The sequence below is a fragment of the Nicotiana sylvestris genome, chromosome 7, assembly GCF_000393655.2.
Source record: "Nicotiana sylvestris chromosome 7, ASM39365v2, whole genome shotgun sequence".
In the NCBI taxonomy this organism is placed as follows: domain Eukaryota; kingdom Viridiplantae; phylum Streptophyta; class Magnoliopsida; order Solanales; family Solanaceae; genus Nicotiana; species Nicotiana sylvestris.
In genome coordinates, this window is record NC_091063.1 from 74,987,919 (window position 1) to 75,007,061 (window position 19,143).

The 19,143-nt window shown below is 38.9% G+C and overlaps 2 protein-coding genes across 3 annotated transcripts; one reads left to right on the forward strand and one right to left on the reverse strand.

Annotated features, from left to right (window-relative positions):
- Nucleotides 1–110: 110 nt before the first annotated feature.
- Nucleotides 111–1,686, reverse strand: LOC104220021 (protein CHLORORESPIRATORY REDUCTION 41, chloroplastic). 2 transcript variants are annotated; one of them, XM_009770813.2, is made up of 2 exons: nt 999–1,685; nt 111–238 (listed from the first exon to the last, which is right to left on the reverse strand). In XM_009770813.2, the coding sequence occupies exons 1-2, from the start codon at nt 1,616–1,618 to the stop codon at nt 172–174; spliced, it is 687 nt and encodes a 228-aa protein (XP_009769115.2). In that variant the 5' UTR covers nt 1,619–1,685; the 3' UTR covers nt 111–171. The 2 variants fall into 2 exon arrangements, with proteins under 2 accessions (XP_009769115.2, XP_070006699.1); XM_070150598.1 differs by having other exon boundaries at nt 172–265; nt 999–1,686.
- Nucleotides 1,687–6,712: 5,026 nt separating this feature from the next.
- Nucleotides 6,713–13,060, forward strand: LOC104220020 (polycomb group protein FIE1). The gene is made up of 13 exons (XM_009770812.2): nt 6,713–7,039; nt 8,131–8,196; nt 8,296–8,418; nt 10,002–10,082; nt 10,249–10,341; nt 10,474–10,549; nt 11,237–11,316; nt 11,424–11,495; nt 11,794–11,853; nt 11,942–12,038; nt 12,318–12,381; nt 12,470–12,529; nt 12,616–13,060. The coding sequence occupies exons 1-13, from the start codon at nt 6,863–6,865 to the stop codon at nt 12,677–12,679; spliced, it is 1,113 nt and encodes a 370-aa protein (XP_009769114.1). The 5' UTR covers nt 6,713–6,862; the 3' UTR covers nt 12,680–13,060.
- The last annotated feature ends 6,083 nt before the right edge of the window (nt 13,061–19,143 follow it).

Genomic DNA, 19,143 nt, shown 5'->3' on the forward strand with positions numbered 1-19,143 from the left:
GGCCTTACCTGTATTTTCATTTTGTAGCTAGTCTTCTTGTCCAATGCTAACATTTCAGACCATTTGGTTCAAACCTTATGTTAATGGAACAATTGTGAAAACACCATAGCCAGTAAGGTATATATCCACATGGAGAAAAAGAAAACAGCGCAGATTGGTCTGCCTGTAGTTTTAAGCAGAATGAGAAATCCTAGCTGGAGTAATGCAAAAGGGTTCCAAGTGTAGACCGTTGAGCTCTCTGCTTATTTTCATCGTCAAAACAAACCTATAAAATGCAATTGTTACTCTTTTCTCATATCTTCTGAATGAAACAAATATGAAGTGATTTAACAGCTTTGTAATAACATTTCTTTACCGTGTCTTTCCACCCAATCATGTATTGTTCTTTATCGAAATTTATTCATTGCCAATTGTGGCAACTTGAGTACAATATTTATACGTGGATTTGATACTGCAGCCAATTTGTCTCTTTTAAGTCTTTTCTTACAGGTAAGGTCTATCAGTAACACACATCTAACTTTCAAGGAGATGCTAGTTTGTTCTTGCAATAGTTATGTCCTTCTGATACCAGATAAAATGATAAATATTTGATTTCTTTTTTCTTTTTTTGGTGAGAAGAAAGTCTTGCATGCCCGTGTGTTTAAAACAGTATTCTGTTAATGCAATTATCATCCACATTCTTAACCCCAGAGGGAGCTTGTTGAGGAGGGGAAAGAGCAAGGGGGGAAAGGAGGAGGAAGGTTTTGCTAGTTCAATACTGTAAATTAAACACTTGAATGCACTATAATTCTTCTATAAGAAGTGGTTTCATCCGACTGGCGAAACAATTCTATTTTTAGTCAGTTAATCCATTACAGAAAATTGCTTTTATAATGATTTCTCCGTAGAACGATTTCTTGTACTACTTGCTGGTAGTTACTATTACACAACATTAAAGAAGATTTGAGCTTCCCATTAGCAAAATCTTTCAAAAAGAATTAGCAACAAGAATTGCTTGCCTGCAACGCGCCCTAGCTTGTTCAAGTCTCTCATTCAGTGTCTCTTCTTTCACTGCAGCACTAACCATAGCCAAATCCATCTCCATCAACTTCAAGACTCTGGACAATTCTGTCACCATTCTATCTTCAACTTTCCCTTCTTCCCTTAACACTTCTGCTTCTTCTCTAGCTCTTTCTGCCACTATTTCTCCCACTTTAGCCAACAATACTGTCGACCCAAAATCTCTAGCCATCAACTCCTCCAATTTCTCCAAAAAATCCATTATCACATATCCTACAGGCTTCTCCAAATTAATAGGCTTTGTTCTCTTCCATCCAATCTCAAAGTTTGGTGGATCCTGCTTCACAAGCCCAGTTCTTGATTTCCTATCGCGAATTATCTCTGACTTTCTTCGTTTCTCTATTGGGAATTTTTCTGGGCTGATTGTTGTTTCTGAGGTTGGTGTGGGACTCAGGAAGTTGGGGTCTGAAGACTCAGGTGTGGGATTGGAAGTGCATTTGATAGTGAACTGCTTTACATGGATATGATTTGTGAGTGGTTGTGATATTAGAATTTTAGAAATTGGATGAATTGTAGGGAGAGTGCGGACATGGTGGAGTTGGAGGATATTAGAAGCCATGCCAAATTGCCCAACAAGTCGATAAGCTCTATTTTGTCAAGTGGTGCCAAGTATCTCGTGCGTTACTAGGAGGAGCAAAATATCTTGCCAAGACTGCTCCTTTTAATTGTTGAAAATTTAGCTGAGTATTTTGTTAAAGGATTAAAATATTATGTACAATGGTAGTGTAAAATTCTTTCTATTTTTATATCAATTTAATTAATAAAATTACAGCAAAAATATATATATGCCGAAGATGTAGTAAATTTGTTAATAATATAAGTATATTTTAATTGGTTTTAGCAAATTATATAGGGAGAAATTAAAAAATAACTAGATTTACAAGTGGTCATTCAAAAATAGTCACACTTTCAAAAGTAATCGAAATTTAGCCATTTTTCATGTAAAGATAAATTTGAACGAAAATACTATTCAAAATCCGGAAAATACTCTTGTATATTATACTGGAGCTCCAGCATAAATATACTGGACCTCCAGCATATTATACTGGAGTTCCAGCAAAAGTATACTGGAACTCCAACATAATATACTGGAGTTCCAGCAAAGTATACCGGTCCAGTATAATATGCTGGAAGTTCATACACAAGTGCTCGAATCTCCAGTATATTATGCTGAAACTTTCCGCGTGTTGGAGTTCCAGCATAATATGCTGGAAGTTCATACACAGGTGCACCGAACTCCAGTACATTTTGCTGGACCGGTCTCTGTTGCAGCAAAATAGTGGCTATTTTTCAATAACTTGGCAAACGCTGGCTATTTTTGAATGACCAATCCGAAAACTGGCTTGATATTTTTACAATTATATACACTAGCTATTAAGCCAATGGCCCTATATATATAAAAAAGTTTGTGTCAATTAAATTCAACGTGTTCTGTTATGTTCCTTCTTTCATACTGTATACCTTTTGTAGTTTCAGTCTCTCTAATTGCGTAAGCTTCAGCAATATTAGAATTTCTCACATGAAGTAAACTGTAAAAGACAACCCCAGGCATGAAGCAAATGTTGCCAAAATAACCAAATCAACCTTAAATATGTTGTATGTTAAATCCATCATCATTTGGGATAATCTTCAAGTTGATTAAAGGATAATCTCATGAAATTCAATCTATCATTTGATAAAGAAGTTCTGATTCCTTAATTCTTATATTTGCTGCTCCCTCCGTCCAAGTTTATTTGTTCACTATATTAAAAATAGATGTGCACTTTTACTTGTCCAATTTAAAAAATCAATCGATAATTTACCACTTTTTCAAGCATTAATTACACACCCTATTTGGTATTATCATATGTATAGCTAATACATAGCAAACCATGGTATTAGCAATACCAAAGTTATTAATACATGTATAAGCTTAGTTAAAGATAAAATTGCTCCTTCAAATTTTATGCTTGATTTTTTACCTGTTTTTCATTAATGTAAATAAGATACATGTTGATAAATTTGCCTTTCTAATTTTTTTTCCCATCCCATTTTCTAATATTAAATTCTTTCAATTCATCCCTTCTATTAAAATATCATATTTAACAGAAAAATGCTAAAAACCCGCAATTCCTTTTCTGAAAATTAGAATACTTTTCTCTACAATCGTGGGATTCTTCCTCTTCCTCTCCTGTGAAGCCAATTGCTCCATGGCCACATCGTTTTGGATCAACATTTGCACAAGTTATATAGACTTAATTAATGTAATTATCCCTAAAGAATTTGGAAGGTATTTTAATAGACAAATAATTTTCTAAAAGAAATTATGCAATGCATGTGATTTTAATACATCAAACCATACAGTCGACAAGAAATAATTTCAGCATAACTATTATATTATAGACATAATTAACGTTATAATTAATATCCGCATTACTAATATACTATATTCAATATTATTCTTATCTATCTGCTAAACGAGCCCTTAATGGTTTTCAATTAGGACTTGCTTTTGGATAAAAAAGTAAGGAACTTGTATGATTTGGATTTTTCGATAAGTGATTTTTGACAATCAAATAAAGATTTACTACTTCCATTAAAAGACTAACGAAGGAAGGAGGGGGGAATTAAATTTTTAAGACACTTCAAAATTTATATCAAATTTTAAGACAAAAGTGTTAAGAATGGGGCACAAGAGACATTTTTGTAATTAGGGTTAATGACATAATTTTTAAAACCCCCCAAAAAAAATTTATTTACAAAAAAGTCACCCCCTCCACCCCCTATTCCTCCTCTCTCTCTCCCCCCTCCCCTACTCCTCCTCCTCCCGCCACTCCTCCTCCTCCCCTTGTTCCTCCATCTCGCAACACTCTTCTCTATCCCCCGCCACTCCTAATCCTCAAACATTTAGGAAAGATATTTTAAATATTTAGAGAAATGTTTCAAACATCTTCTGAGACATGTTTCAAACATCTACACATATCTGTGGGGACTAGGGATGTACATAGGTCGGGTTGGTTCGAATTTTCTAATTGCCAAACCAAACCAATTCTATCGGGTTATTAAATCTAATGACCAAACCAAACCAATAAAAGTCAGATTTTTCAATTTCGGGTTTTCTCGATTTTTTCGGATTTTTTCTCATAAAGTCTTCATAGCACAAAATATAGAATTTTTGCTCCAAATATTTCTTTAATCCTAGTAAGATAGAACTATATAAGCAGAGACGGATTTATGTGGAGGGAGGTGGGGTACATGCACCCATGCTCCCCTCCCTATGCTATGTATAAAACACTAATTTTTTCAATTATGTGTTTAAATATATTTGTGGCCACCCTATTATTTGATAAATACAATGTTTGGATAGATTGTGTCGTTTGCTATCGTTTCATGATATCACGCACCAGCAATATGAAGAATAAACGTGCAATATTATAAAGAAAAATTATGATACAATGTACAATTACTATATAAAAAGGTAGGATAAATTATAAAATAAAATAATTTAATAATAATAGAGGGTGAGAATTAGAGAAAAGGACAAGGTAACGACGCGACCACACCAAATCGGCTGTTACATAAAGTGGTACATTTCGTCGTTATGTAATGACGAATTTAACGATACGATACAATAAAATTTAAGTAACAATCAAAACAAACATTGTATTTGAAGTAACAATACGATATGATACAATGGGTAATAACCATCCAAACAAGTTGTAAGTGATTGTTTGGTGCATTGGTGACTAAGTGCCCCTCTTATCTCCTTTTTGTCCCCAAGGTCAGGGGTTCGATCCCCATACAATTTTTTTGATTAATTTCTTTTATAATTAATTACAATAAATAAATTCTCAATTTCTCACACCCATTTCAATTAACAACATATCCCTATGCATTTTCTTTCTTTTCAATTAACAAACAAATACATTTTTTTACTTTAAAAAAATAATCCCTTTTGCCTACGTCTTTTTTATTTTCTTCTCCTAATCATTCTTTTGAGTACAAATACTTTGAAATCCCTAAAAGCAAAGTACTCATGACTCGTCTCTCTCGGCTCTGAGGCTCTCAATGGATTCAAAGCAGGAAAACCCCTACTTAATATTAAGCGCCACTTTTAAAAACTTTTTTGAATGATTGTTTTATGTGCTATGTAGAACGTGAGATATTTATAACTGTAAGTAATGATGTTATTATTGATTGTTTTCAATAAAAACTCGTCGAGGACAATTATAAAGTGAATGATATTTTTTGCAGATATAGTATTAATATAGTTTGCTCGTCAACTTGCCGCCATCACAAAATTTTATATAATGGAACCAAACAGGAACCAAATATCTATCTTAAAGATAATAGTGCACCCATGATATTAAAATCCTGGATACGCCTCTGTGTATAAGGTGTTTTTCAATAAAATAACATAAATATGGGATGAGTCGTGGCATTGTACTAAAATATTCAATAATAAAGATAATAAAATCGCATAAAATAAGTATTATTAATAAGCCATAATAAAAACAAACATAATTTAAAATTACTAATAAGTTGCTAAAATAAGTACGACTAATAAGTACTATTATTTACATGACTAAACACTAAAAGAAAAATAAGTTATGTATTTTATCTAAACCACGGAAAAACTAAAAAATAGATATCTACTACTATTTTCATTCATAGTACAATTAATTGAATGTCTTTTATTAACATAAGTATTGATTTGATATTGGTTTAGGATTTATTTGAGTTACTAACATTTATGAACTATAAAACTTATTGGAGCATCCAAAAATTATAAATCCAAGCTTGAAATAATACGTGAAAAGATAAAACTATGAAAAAGCTTAAGAAATATTTATAAACTACACTACAATAATTTTTTTTATGTATTAAATATATTTAAAACTTCTATACATATAATGTCGGGTTGATTTGGTTTCGGTTTGACTTTTTTTAGTTAAAACCAAACCAAGCAAAATATGGTTGGATTTTTTTTTTCAACACCAAACCATAGTCGGATTTTTTTCTCGATTTGACTCATATTATCGGGTTGGTGCGGTCTATCGGTTTCATTTGTACACCCTTAGTGGGGACGTTTGAAACATCTGTGGAAAAAAGATCAATGAGAACAACACTAAAAAAAATGAAGCAAAAGAAATATCCCGATGGATATTTCAAATCTCTTCCTGGGAGATGTGATGTTTCAGCAGAATATTCATTTATGGGGATGTCTCAAAATATCTCGAGGGTATTTTATAAAATATTTACTTTGTAAAATTTCATATTTTTTCACTCGTATATTTTAAACCACTTGAAGAAAATGAGATGAAGAGGGAAAGAAGAAGAAGAAGATGACACAGACGAACCAGCAACATCAACATCAACATCAACAAAAGTTGAAGAGAAAGAAGAAAGTTAGGAAGAAGTACGAGGAAGAAAAGAAGAAAGAAGATAGAAGGAGAAGAAGAAGTAAAGAGGAGAAAGAAGAGGGAAATAAAAATTTGAAATAATTTAAATGGGTATGGTTTAAAATTTTTGAAAATTTTAATATTTACCCATAATTTTTATTATTTTTAATCTTACCCCCAAACCCCTTTAATTACATATTTTTTTTTTTATTAATGTCCTATATTGTTACTCAGGACTTCAAAAGGTTTTTTTTACCTCATTTTTCTCATTTATCCAAGGAAATAGTGGACGCCCAGCGACAGAGGGGTATAATTGTTGTTGTAAGAAGAGAAGGAAGTGTTGGTGCGCCGTGTCTGGCGGAAACACAAAAACGTGGTTTTTACTGCTCACAAAGGCTCACTCACGACTCAGTTGAGGAGTGATGGCGAGGATACCAATAGGGTGCGAGCCGGTGGTGGGATCGTTAACGCCATCAAAGAAAAAAGATTACAGAGTCACTAACAGACTCCAAGAAGGCAAACGTCCGTTATACGCCGTCGTCTTCAACTTCATCGACTCTCGCTACTTCAATGTCTTTGCTACCGTCGGCGGAAATCGAGTACTATTCCTCTTCCTCTCTGTTTTTTGTTTTCTCTTATTTTTTTGGGGTAACCTCCTATTTTGTTTTTCTCGGCTCAGCGGTGTAAGTTAAATAAGCCCTAATTTTCCTTAAAGCCGAATCTTTTACGAGTAATTGCATACCCCAATGGATATAGAGCATTCTTATAGTTGAATCCCACTAGTTTGGTATTGAAGCTTATTGTGTTGCTGGAAAATTATCTAGGATTTAACTCACCTTCTTCTTTTCACTTAGGGATGAGAAGTACATGAAAACTAACGAGTGTGCTTCGGCCTTTACTGCTTGTTGACTGTTATGTGGGAGAAGGTGCAATGTTTAGATAGAAAAGCATCAATCTTTTTTCCATCTTGGTCATTTTGCCTATTTGTTAAAACCTCAAGTTCAATAATGCTCTCTCTTTTTCATTTCAATTAAATGTGCCAGATGTTTCTCTGCAAGTTACTTTAATATTGAAGGCTCGAGAACGGAGGACCCCAACCTCCCCCACACATTCATTTTTTAATGCTTAGAAGCAAAAATGTTAAACTCATTGCTGAAAACTTCTTATTTAATTAGGATTGTTATGCCTGCTTTTAGCTCACGCTTACCTTATACACAGTAACTGTTGATTGGTTCTTTTGTTTCTCCGTATTTTCAGAGTGCCACATGTTCTACAGATTGCAAATATTTTCCTATCGCTTTACCTTTCTAATATAACCCCTTTGTTCATGCCAAAGATAATGATTATTAGAATTGCCTGTAATCTAGAAATCTTGTATAATTTCTTATCAACGTGAGAATGATGGAATTATAAAACTTGTTGTATTTCTGTTCAACTTGAGAGTTATGCATGAGGCAATCTTTTATTGCTTAAAATAAATTCAGAATTTGGAGAGGCTGCATGCTTGTGTAAATGAGGTGTCTTTTCTTAGTGTAGATTATGCCATCTGAGAATTGTTAAAAATTAGGGAAATTGAAAGAAGATAAACAATAATAGAAGAATAGGAATGCTAGCTTCATGATATTTATCCATTGCATGCCAATAGTGATAGCTCAGACTCAAGTCTTCAATTTTTCTGTTGGCTTGTCAGGTGACTGTTTACCAATGTCTGGAGGGTGGTGTTATTGCTGTGCTGCAGTCTTATATTGATGAAGATGTAAGAAGTTGCAAGTTCTCTGTTGCTGCATTTATACTTTACATATGTGATTTGTATGCTTAAAAAGCTTTTGGCCTTTCCATGTGCTTTGTAGATCAGAAAGATGAATCCTTTTACACTGTAAGTTGGGCTTGCAATATTGATGGGAGTCCATTCATAGTGGCTGGAGGAATAAATGGAATTCTCCGTGTTATTGATGCTGGCAATGAGAAGATACACAAGGTCTTGTACATGAAACTTTGGCTTGCACGTTTACATGGTTAAAGAAGACTAGCTGCTTGTTTAATTTTTGAGTGAATTTCTGCAAATGATCATAACATCCATCTAATTAATTTTTATCTGATTGGTAATATATTTCTTCTCCTCCATGATCCAATCCATCTTATTCATTGTGATACAACAACAACAACCACAACAACCACAACGACCCAGTAAAATAGGGTAGTGTGTACGCAAATTTTACCCCTACCCCGAAGGAGTAGATAGGTTGTTTCCGAAAGATCCTCAGTTCAAGAAGACGGAAAAGACGAGAAGAGTAGGAAAGGGACAATATATTAGTACCATCAAACAGAAACCAAATGAATAACCACAGCATCATAGGAACTAGAAAATAGTTGAAATCCAATAACAAAATCAGAAAATAAGCCCCGATGCTATGAAATACGGAAGGATAGTGTGAACACAACATTAATCACTAGTAGTCTAAGGCCAACCCTATCGAACTAGCCTCACCCCGAACCCGACGACGTCCTAACCTACAACCCTAATGCTCGACCTCCATACTTTCCTAACAAGGGTCATGTCCTCGGAAGTCTGCAGCAATGCCATGTCCTGTCTAATCACTTCTCCCCAATACTTCTTAGGTGCCCTCTACCTCTTCTCGAACCCGCCAAGACCAAACTGTCGCACCTCTTCACCGGAGCATCAGGGTTTCTCCTCCGCACGTGCCCGAACTATCTGAGCTTCGCTTCCCGCATCTTGTCATCTATAGGAGGCACGCCTACCTTCTCCCTAAAACTTCATTCCTAATCTTATCCATCCTAGTATGGTCGCACATCCACCTTAACATCCTCATTTCTACCACTTTCATCTTCTGGATATGAGAGTTCTTAACCGGCCAACACTCTATCCCATACAACATAGCTGGTCTAACCATAGCTCTATAGAACTTACCTTTGAGTAACGGTGATACTTTCTTGTCACACAGGACTCTTGATGCTAACTCCATTTTATCCACCCCACCCCTATCGGTGTGTGACGTCCTTGTTGATCTCTCCGTTCCCCTAGATAATTGACCCCAGGTACTTAAAACTACTTCTTTTGTGGATGACCTGTGATCCAAGCCTCACGTCCATGCGCACTTCCCCCGACTCGACGCTGAACTTGCACTCCAGAAACTCTGTCTTAGTCCTGCTCAACTTGAAACCCTTAGACTCAAGGGTATATTTCCAAACCCCCAGCCTGTCGTTAACACCGCCTCGCGTCTCATCAACCAGAACTATGTCGTCGGTGAATAACATACACCATGAAACCTCCCTTGAATATGGTGTGCCAGTGAAACGGGCTGAGCGTAGATTCTTGGTATAACCCATAACAACCGGGAAATGCTCTGAGTCGTCTCCCACTGTCCTCCCATTGTGATATAAGCAAGTTAAGTTTTCCTCCATGATTCAATCCATGTTAAGTGATATCCAGTCAAACAATACAAGTTTGAAAAATGAAGAAGCTTTTGAAACTAGTTACATGTTAACTTAATAGCATATGCCTATTCACCTTTTTCCATTTACTTGTTTATGATTGAACAGAGCTTTGTGGGACATGGAGACTCCATAAATGAAATTAGGACTCAAGTCCTGAAACCATCTCTTGTAGTATCTGCCAGCAAAGTATGTACCTCAAGTATCCTTCTTTTTGTCTTATTTCTTCTTCCACGAGGAAATTTTATTTCTCTTAAATGGGTTACTTCTTGCACTGTTGCAAGATGCATGTAGAATAAAGATCAATTTTGGAACTGTTTCATATGGCATATTTTTATCATCGAGATTTGGCCAGGATGAATCTGTTCGCTTGTGGAATGTTCATACTGGAATATGCATTTTGATATTTGCTGGTGCTGGGGGTCACCGGAATGAAGTACTCAGTGTGGTAAGTTACTGTATTTACTGCAGTCCCACTCCAAGGATGGAGCTGGTAACAAAGTAATGTCTTTCACATCTATTGTCAAGAATACTGGGAACTAGGATGTTGAGCATATCAGCTGGTTTTTGATGGTTGTAGGACTTCCATCCTTCTGACATATATCGTATTGCTAGCTGTGGAATGGATAATACTGTTAAGATCTGGTCAATGAAAGGTAAATATGTAGTCATTTTCATTTTCCTATAGATTGTTGAAATGACATATGATAGACGACTAAAGGAATGTCATCAATCTACTAGAACATTGAAAAAGAATTAAAAAAGAGTGATCTCTAGAGGAACAACTTGTGATTGTTTTTGTTCTCAAGGTTTGTCCTGAACCTTCCTAATGGTATTAATATTGTTGTTGATGTGTTCCTGTACTTTTTCCAAATTTGATGATCTCACCTATATTCTCTGATCCTGGCACGACTTCTGGGAGGTGCTAAACTAATGACTTGCACCCCAATGTATAGTAATTAAGAGATATTTCCATGAGGATATCTTTGTTTCTGTGACAAGTGTGAAAATGATGTCAATAAGTCAAAGATTTGCTTGTTATAAATGCGCCAAGAAATGCAGCAACTACCTAGAAGGAAATATGAGTCAGCATGCAGTTCTCCTAGACATTGCATATTCTGGTGTTGAGAATGCTTGTCACCTAGACTACTTTACTACCCATATATGGTCATATGTATCAGCGAATAATCTACTGTTCCTGGTAGGAGGATGCAGAGTTGGTTGTGGATCAGATTTGTCTTGCATCATCTATTCCATTTATGCTCAGTGGTTTCAAATTTGAAAACTAAAATGTAACATCAATTTAAGCTAGCAATTCTTTTCTGATGACCTTCTTGTTGCAGAATTCTGGACATATGTGGAGAAATCGTTTACTTGGACTGATCTTCCTTCCAAGTTTCCCACAAAATATGTACAGTTTCCAGTGAGTATTCTTCTTGTAGCTTCTCACCTTCTCCGCTTTTTTTTTTTTCTTCTGAAAGTTTTATTGGGTAACTTTTGCTTGCTGTAACCCCCTCTTTATCATTTCAGATATTCATCGCATCAGTTCATTCCAACTATGTTGACTGTACCAGATGGCTTGGTGATTTTATCTTGTCCAAGGTGAATAGCATGACCTGCTCATGACCTGAGTTCTTTCTTTCTTTTCTCTAACTGTTCTGCTATATGAATTCTTGATTGGCATTAGCTTCCTTTCCCCTTAACAAGAGAGGGAAAATCGGAAAACCTGAGAACCTCTTTAAAATCAAAGGCTAGCTTGAATTACTTTTTTTTTAACCTTCGAGATGTCTACCTCAAGTTGGAAATGACATGTTAATTGTTTGATGATTTGTTCTCTTTTTTTAATATATTGTTGTCATATTTTTACCTGTACTGATCCATTAAATTTGTCGGAACTCAGAGTGTTGACAATGAAATTGTATTATGGGAACCAAAGATGAAAGAACAGTCTCCTGGAGAGGTTAGAAATCATGATCCTGGAATCTCTTTTTGATAACTATATTAAACATTGACACACAACTTCCTAATGTATATTGCTCTAATTTTAGGGCACAGTTGACATCCTTCAAAAGTATCCCGTCCCAGAGTGTGATATTTGGTTTATCAAGTTTTCATGTGATTTCCACTACAAAGCAGCAGCTATAGGTAATATGAAGTGTTAATCAAAATATTGCATGTCCCGACTTAATGAGCGTTTGTCATCATTGTTTCTACTAAAGAATTTACTGCTCGTGCAACACCATGTTGTTGCTGAGGTTGGAGATTAGTAACTTGTGACCATCTGGAATCAAGATTATGAAAATTTGAGAATTAGATACAACGCGAAAACTACAGATGAGCGGTCTGCATGCATGCTATGTTTCTCCTTGCAAGTTTCCTTCCAAGCTTGTACTGGAATGAACCCTTTCACCTTACATTTAACAGGGAATAGGGAAGGCAAGATCTTTGTCTGGGAACTACAAACCAGTCCACCAGCTATGATTGCAAGGTTGATCTCTATCCATGCACCCCTACCTAGTTTCTGATCCTTCTCATTTATGATTTGGATTTCAAGTGTTTGTGCTTCATTTTTGCAGGTTATCTCATGTTCAATCTAAATCTCCAATTAGACAGACTGCCATGTCTTTTGATGGGAGGTTAATATCCAAGAACACTTTAATTGCTTCTTCTGTATGTTCTTTCGCAATCTGTGCATTAATTAATCAATGTCTTTTTTCTTCAGCACCATACTTAGCTGCTGTGAAGATGGGACTATATGGCGCTGGGATGTCGTAGCAACTTCTTGAGCTTTTCATTAGGGGTTTGAGCAGGACATCTGTCTTAATGTTTCAATTCACAGCAGCTGCCAAAGACATCCAACAGTGATGGGAGACTTTTATTGAATATGGTACTTGAAGGATCCAGAACATATCTAACATGCAAGCAAACCTGCCAAATGCTACTTAAGTTTATCTCTAACCTCTTTCTTGTGAAACTAACTTAATGTACTAGTGAATTAACTTGTACTTTTACTGCTGAAGATGCATGTAGTTAATTTTTGTAGTGGCAAAAATTCAGTGTTGCCTTGAGTGGAAAGTTCTGAGTTTTGTTTGCTAATTAGGTGATACTAGTCTTAGCTTGTTGTCCGAATTGGCACTCTCTTCTGATAGACTTTTTCCAGTTTTTCACTCTGAGGTGTTGCTAAAAGAAATTTTAGAAGTCGCATCTAAGTTGGCGTATGTACTAGACATATTTGTATCAGCTCACTCTTGCTTAATGGGTTAGCTTTAAGGTAGGACACCAACCGTACTTATGATGTGTGAATATGATGGTCATATAAATTGAAAATCTTTACTTGTCTCGCGCAGGTTGTCCCGTCCATTAAAGAACGACTTCACTCTTTAGTGATGAAAATCCAAGTTATTGCAGCAAAGGGGGTACCAGGATTTTGGTCTATTGGTAAAAGTGCATATTGTTTGACCAAAAGATGTCAAAATCTTTTTGATTAAAATAACTAATAATAAGGATGGGGTTAATCTTAGTCGAGCACAATAAAATCTAGATCAAATGATGAAATGGGCAAACAAGATAGAAAGATATAATTTGTCTATTCAAATCCAATAAAAGCTCATAAATACGAAGACTTAAATGCATAAGTCGAATCGTCACAGATGCAATCGGTGTAAGGGAGAATAAGTGTGGGATGATTGGGGAATTTTAGGATTTTCTCCGATAAAAAAGACTTGTTCTTTATTTCAATCTTAGATGATTCCTTTACAAAAGTGTTCTCCCCCTTTTTCGTTACATCCCCTTCCTATTTATAAGGGACAATCTCCCAAAAAATCTTAAAAAGTACAACATAGAGAATATTCGAAAAGCATATTTTTACTGTCTCCAACTAGATGTACATTGTCGTGGATGTTATGTATCGACTGATCGCCCTCAGTCGTTACCTTCTACCACGACGAACCTCAGACGGTGCATCATGATACCCTCGTTCCTCATCCTACTCGGTAATGGTCGTGGTGGCCAGATTTGGACCCATACAGTTAGTCCCTTCGCTTGTCGAGGTCGCGGCCCTGTGTGTCCTTGATAAGCGGATGTCGCCCCTATCCGTTACCAAATTTGGCGGTTAGATCATACCAGTTTAATCGATAGTCGAAAGAGCGGCGCAATCTACGGTATTCCAGATAGTGTATCACATTGGGAAATGACACCACTCTCACGTGCGTCATCATTGCGCGCCTTCCCGAGGCAGAGACCAATTAGCTTGCCGCTTCGATTTTGGTGCCATTGACAGCCTTTTTGCTTCGATTCCGGCACCATCCAAACCTTATAAATAGATGAAAGTTTGGTTCTTTCAAGAACTTTTGAACATTTCCTTTCCAGTGTATGTGTTATCTTCTTTGGCCATCTCCTTCTACATCTTCAGCTCTACTTTCGTGATCTTTCTCTTCTCCTTCTTCCGTTCATCGTTCTTTGTTTTATTAATATACCATCTGCCATCGAGATGCCTAAAACACATCGTTCCCTCGAAGAGGTTTCTGACGCCACCCCACTTTCTATAGCGCCTCCCCCTGGTGGTGAGGATGTGACGGTAGAGGAAGGGGACAACCTCCCCACTGTGGAGGAGATACTACCGAGAAACCCCATGTCTCAGAATGATTTCCTTAAAGAGCCTGTTCCTTCTCCTACTCCGGTGATTTCTGAGATCGAGCGGGCTCACATAGATGACCTCCGATCTACGTATAACATTCCCTCCCATGTTGAGATGGTTCCGGCTGGGAGGGACCTCGTGAAAGTCCATAGGTCGGGGTATTGTGCTTTTTACAAATATCCCCTCGTGATAGGACATTCATTCCCCTTCTTCCGTTTACGGAGGAATTCTGCCGGTTCTGCCCGGCACAACTCTCTCTGTATACATACAAGATATTTTTAGTATTGACGAAGTACGCGGAGTTAGCAGGGGGCGAAGTTGACCTTCGCCACCTCTTGCATTTGTTTTCCCCTAGTTTTCATAGGGGAACCATGATTCATTTGATACATCGTGGGACCGAGGGGTTGGTGGTCAGAACAGACGATCGTGCGAGCCGCAAATTTTGGCATAAATACTTCATCGTTAAAACCGAGCATCTTGTGTCGGACTTTGCTGGATTCCCTGAGCGGTGGAATAACAATCGTAGGTATTGGTACTTGTTATCTACTTTTGTCCTTTCCAACTTGGTATTCATTTGTAACTTTCTTTTTGCAGTTGCGAGGCGTACACCCCGTACCGTCATTGGTATAGAGGACTGGGTGGACCGTTTGCTTCCTTACGCGGTGGAGACTCGAGGTTGGCCTTCTTTTATTAAATGCTTTGGGCCGAAGGCTCCATCCGGTAAATGTTATCTTTTGTTTTGACCTTTGGCTATTTGTCGTTGTTTATTAATACGGCCCCTCGTGGTGACATGTCGTAGGGCTTCTAGGAAAAGGGTCCCAGTCCCTGCCTTTCGCCAAGCCATCTCATCGGCGGGGATGCAATTTACCTTGGAGGAGAGCGTTCGAGGGGGTCGTGCTCAGCCTGTACGGGTGAGAGACTCATCTCGAGATATGGTTGTAAGGGATGGGATCTCCTCTCGACTGGCCTATCATCTCGTAGATGAGTCCTCTAATGGGGATGAATCTCCGTCAAGAAAAAAGATGAGGGTAGAACTCGGGAAGGACGTTTCCATTGATGCTGGTAAGAGTGAAACTGGTGTGTCGGAGACGGAACCTGTGCCAGTTTTTATGGCGGATGCCATTTTGGTGGAGAGGTCCCCTCAGATAGAAGGAGTATACCAGGGAGGGGGGTCTATGCGTTCCGCTGAGGGTGACGCATCATCCGCCGTTGGAGGAGGGGTACATGTCGGGGGTGATGGCTCGGGTTCGAACGTCGACCTAGGAGATGTACGAGAGTTCTTGGAGCGTCACACTCGTGTAGAGGTTAGAACGGAGGGTTCTGATCGGCACATAGTCGTTCCTAGGGACTACGACTTGTTGTCGAACTGTGATCAGGTGGTGTCGGTGTTTGCCCCTTTATATGCTGCTCCTGAGAACGCGACACTTAAAGCGATGAGTGATGCAGAGTTGTCACGGAGCATCTCCGGCGTGGCTCTACGGGTAAATGCTTTTCTTTTTCTTTTTGTCGTTGGATATGTTTCGCATCCTTAGCCCATTCTTTTGTTTTGACTTTGTTTTTCATATTAGACCCTTATCATGGAGATTGAGCGGGAACGTCGGGAAAGGCGGAGGACGACCGTCTATGGGAAGATGTCCTCCAAATATCAGGAATACCACAACAAGCATCGTGCGATGGCTGACATCTTTACTCAGGATCACGACTTTCAGTTGTTCTGCGATGGGCTTAAGCAAAGGAAGGATCAACTGGCGCATAAGGTCGAAGAACTGAAAGAACGAGACGAGGACCTTATGAAGGCTATTGCCCATTGTAGTGAACTCGAGGCGGCCCTTAAGGTCAGGGAAGATGAGCTCGAGTTGAGTAAGAGAGTGATGGCCGAAAATGCCGATCTCCAAGTAAAGGTGGCCAAATGGTATCGAACTCTTTAGTGGCGATGGCCTTGGCCATGGGGTGTTATTTTGACTTAATGTCGAAATGTTAACCCGCCGCGGTTCGAACAGTGCCAAACTCTTTCGTGGAGATGGACTTGTCCATGGGGTGTTATTTCGACTTAATGTCGAAATGTTAACTCGTCATGGTTCGAATGGTATCAAACTCTTTCGTGGCGATGGCCTTAGCTATGGGGTGTTATTTCGACTTAATGTCGAAATGTTAACCCGTCGTGGTTCGAACGGCATCGAACTCTTTCGTGGTGATGGCCTTGGACATGGGGCGTTATTTCGACTTAATATCGAAATGTTAACCCGTCGTGGTTCGAACGGTGTCGAAGTTTTCTTGGCGATGGCCTTGTCCATGGGGTGTTATTTCGACTTAATGTCGAAATGTTAACCTGTCGTGGTTTGAATAATATCGAACTCTTTCGTGGAGATGGCCTTGGCCATGGGGTGTTATTTCGACTTAATGTCGAAATGTTAACCCGTCGTGGTTCAAATGGTATCGAACTCTTTCGTGGCGATGGCCTTGGCCATGTGGTGTTATTTCGACTGAATGTCGAAATGTTAACCCGTTATGGTTCGAATGGTGTCGAACTCTTCTGCGGCGATGGTCTTGGCCATATGGTGTCGCGTATGCCTGTTTCATTCATACATTGGAGATATATATTGATTTTGTACATTCAACGGAGTAATTTCATTCATGCATGGGAGATACATATCAATTTTGTACATTCGACGGAGTAATATCCTTGTACCTAGTCCCTTCAGTGCTTGGCCTGGAGATGCTGTCGGTAGGCTGGGCGATGGATTGTACTTTGAACATCGAGACGTCCCCCTCGTCGCCTCGTTAAAAACCTCTCTGAGAAAACCCGATTGGGACAAAACCCGGGTGAGGGAAAAAGAGTACGACTTAGGTGGCGTTATTTCTCAGAAGTGGAAATATTTATGGTGGGCGACATTCTAGTTGTTTTGTAGTAGTTTTCCTTCCATTGTTTCCAACTAGAATGCTCCTTTGCTTGCTGTTGCTGTGAATTTATATGACCCGTCCCAGTTTGTTCCCAATTTTCCTTCATTTGGGTCTTTTGTTGCCTGTGTTTTGGCCTTGAGGACGTAGTCCCCGACTCTGAGTGGTCGTACTTTGGCCTTCTTGTTGTAGTACCTTTCTGCTTGTTGTTTTTGGGTTATCATTCTTATGTGAGCCATGTCCCTTCGTTATTCTACCTCATCCAGGTCTTGTATTCTAATTTCATCATTGCTCGGTCCACTCTCATTGGAGTACCTCAGGCTGGGTTCTCTGACCTCGACGGGTATAACTGCATCGGTACCGTAGACCAGTGAATACGGCATCTCACCTGTGCTGGTTTTTGGCATTGTGCGGTATGCCCATAACATCTCTCGTAGTAGTTCCGTCCATAACCCTTTGGCGTCCTCTAGCTTTTACTTTAATATATTCAATATTTTTTTGTTGGAGGATTCCGTTTGACCGTTGCCGGCGGGGTGATATGGCGTGGAGAGTATCCGCTTGATGTGCCATTTTTCGAAGAATTCAGTCGTCTTTTTCCCGATGAACTGAGGTCCATTATGGCAACTGATTTCTTTGGGGATGCCGAAGCGACATATGATGTTTTTCCAGATGAACGCGATGACTTCTTGTTCGCGTATTTGAGCAAATGCACCTGCTTCTACCCATTTGGAAAAATAATCAGTTAAAACCAAAATGAAGTATATCTTACCTCGCCCTGCTGGGAGGGGTCAGACGATATCCATCCCCTATTTTATGAACGACCATGGAGAGGTGACAGAGTGCATGAGTTCGCTCGCCTGGTGTATCATAGGGGCGTATTTCTGGCATTGCTCACATTTCTTGACGTAATCTGCAGCCTTTCTTTCATAGTGGGCCAGTAGTATTCTGCACTAATAAGACATCTGACGAGGGCCCGGTTGCCTGTATGGGCGCCGCAGTGGCCCTCGTGTACCTCTTCGAGCACACGCATTGTTTGATTTGGTCCAAGGCATTTGGCCAAGGGACCGCCGAACGTCCTTTTGCAAAGGACGTGGTTTATGAGGTTGTACCTGGCCGGTTGTATTCGAAGCTTTTTGGCTTCTTTTTTATCTTGTGGGAGTGCTCCCTCCTGCAAATACGATATGATGGTGTTGCGTCAGTCCCAAGTTAAATTTATAGAATTTACCTCGATTTGGTCTATTGATGAGTGCAGGAGGGTGACCACATTCTCCTTGGAGATATTTTTAGTTGCTGCTGCCAGCTTGGCGAGACCATACGCTTTGATATTTTGCGCCCGCGGTATTTGGTCGAGTCGGCATTCGTCAAATTCTGGCAGCAGCTTGTGGATTTCGGTATGGTATTTTTGTAGCCTCTGCTCCTTGATATGGAAAGTCCCAGTAACTTGGTTTAGGACAAGTTGAGAGTCGCAGTGGAGGATGACTCGTTGTGCACCATACTTGAGGGCCAATTTCAGTCCTGCAATTACGGCCTCATTGTTAGTCATTTCAGGGCACCGTATGGACTGGCGAATCACTTCACTCGTTGGGACTTCGAGTACGAGTCCCAGTCCAGATCCCAACGCATTGGATGCGCCGTCAGTGTAGAGGACCTTGAGGTCGGGTCGTCCAGGAGAGGCGCGAAGCGCTTCTTGCTCGACCTTAGATAGTATTTATGCGC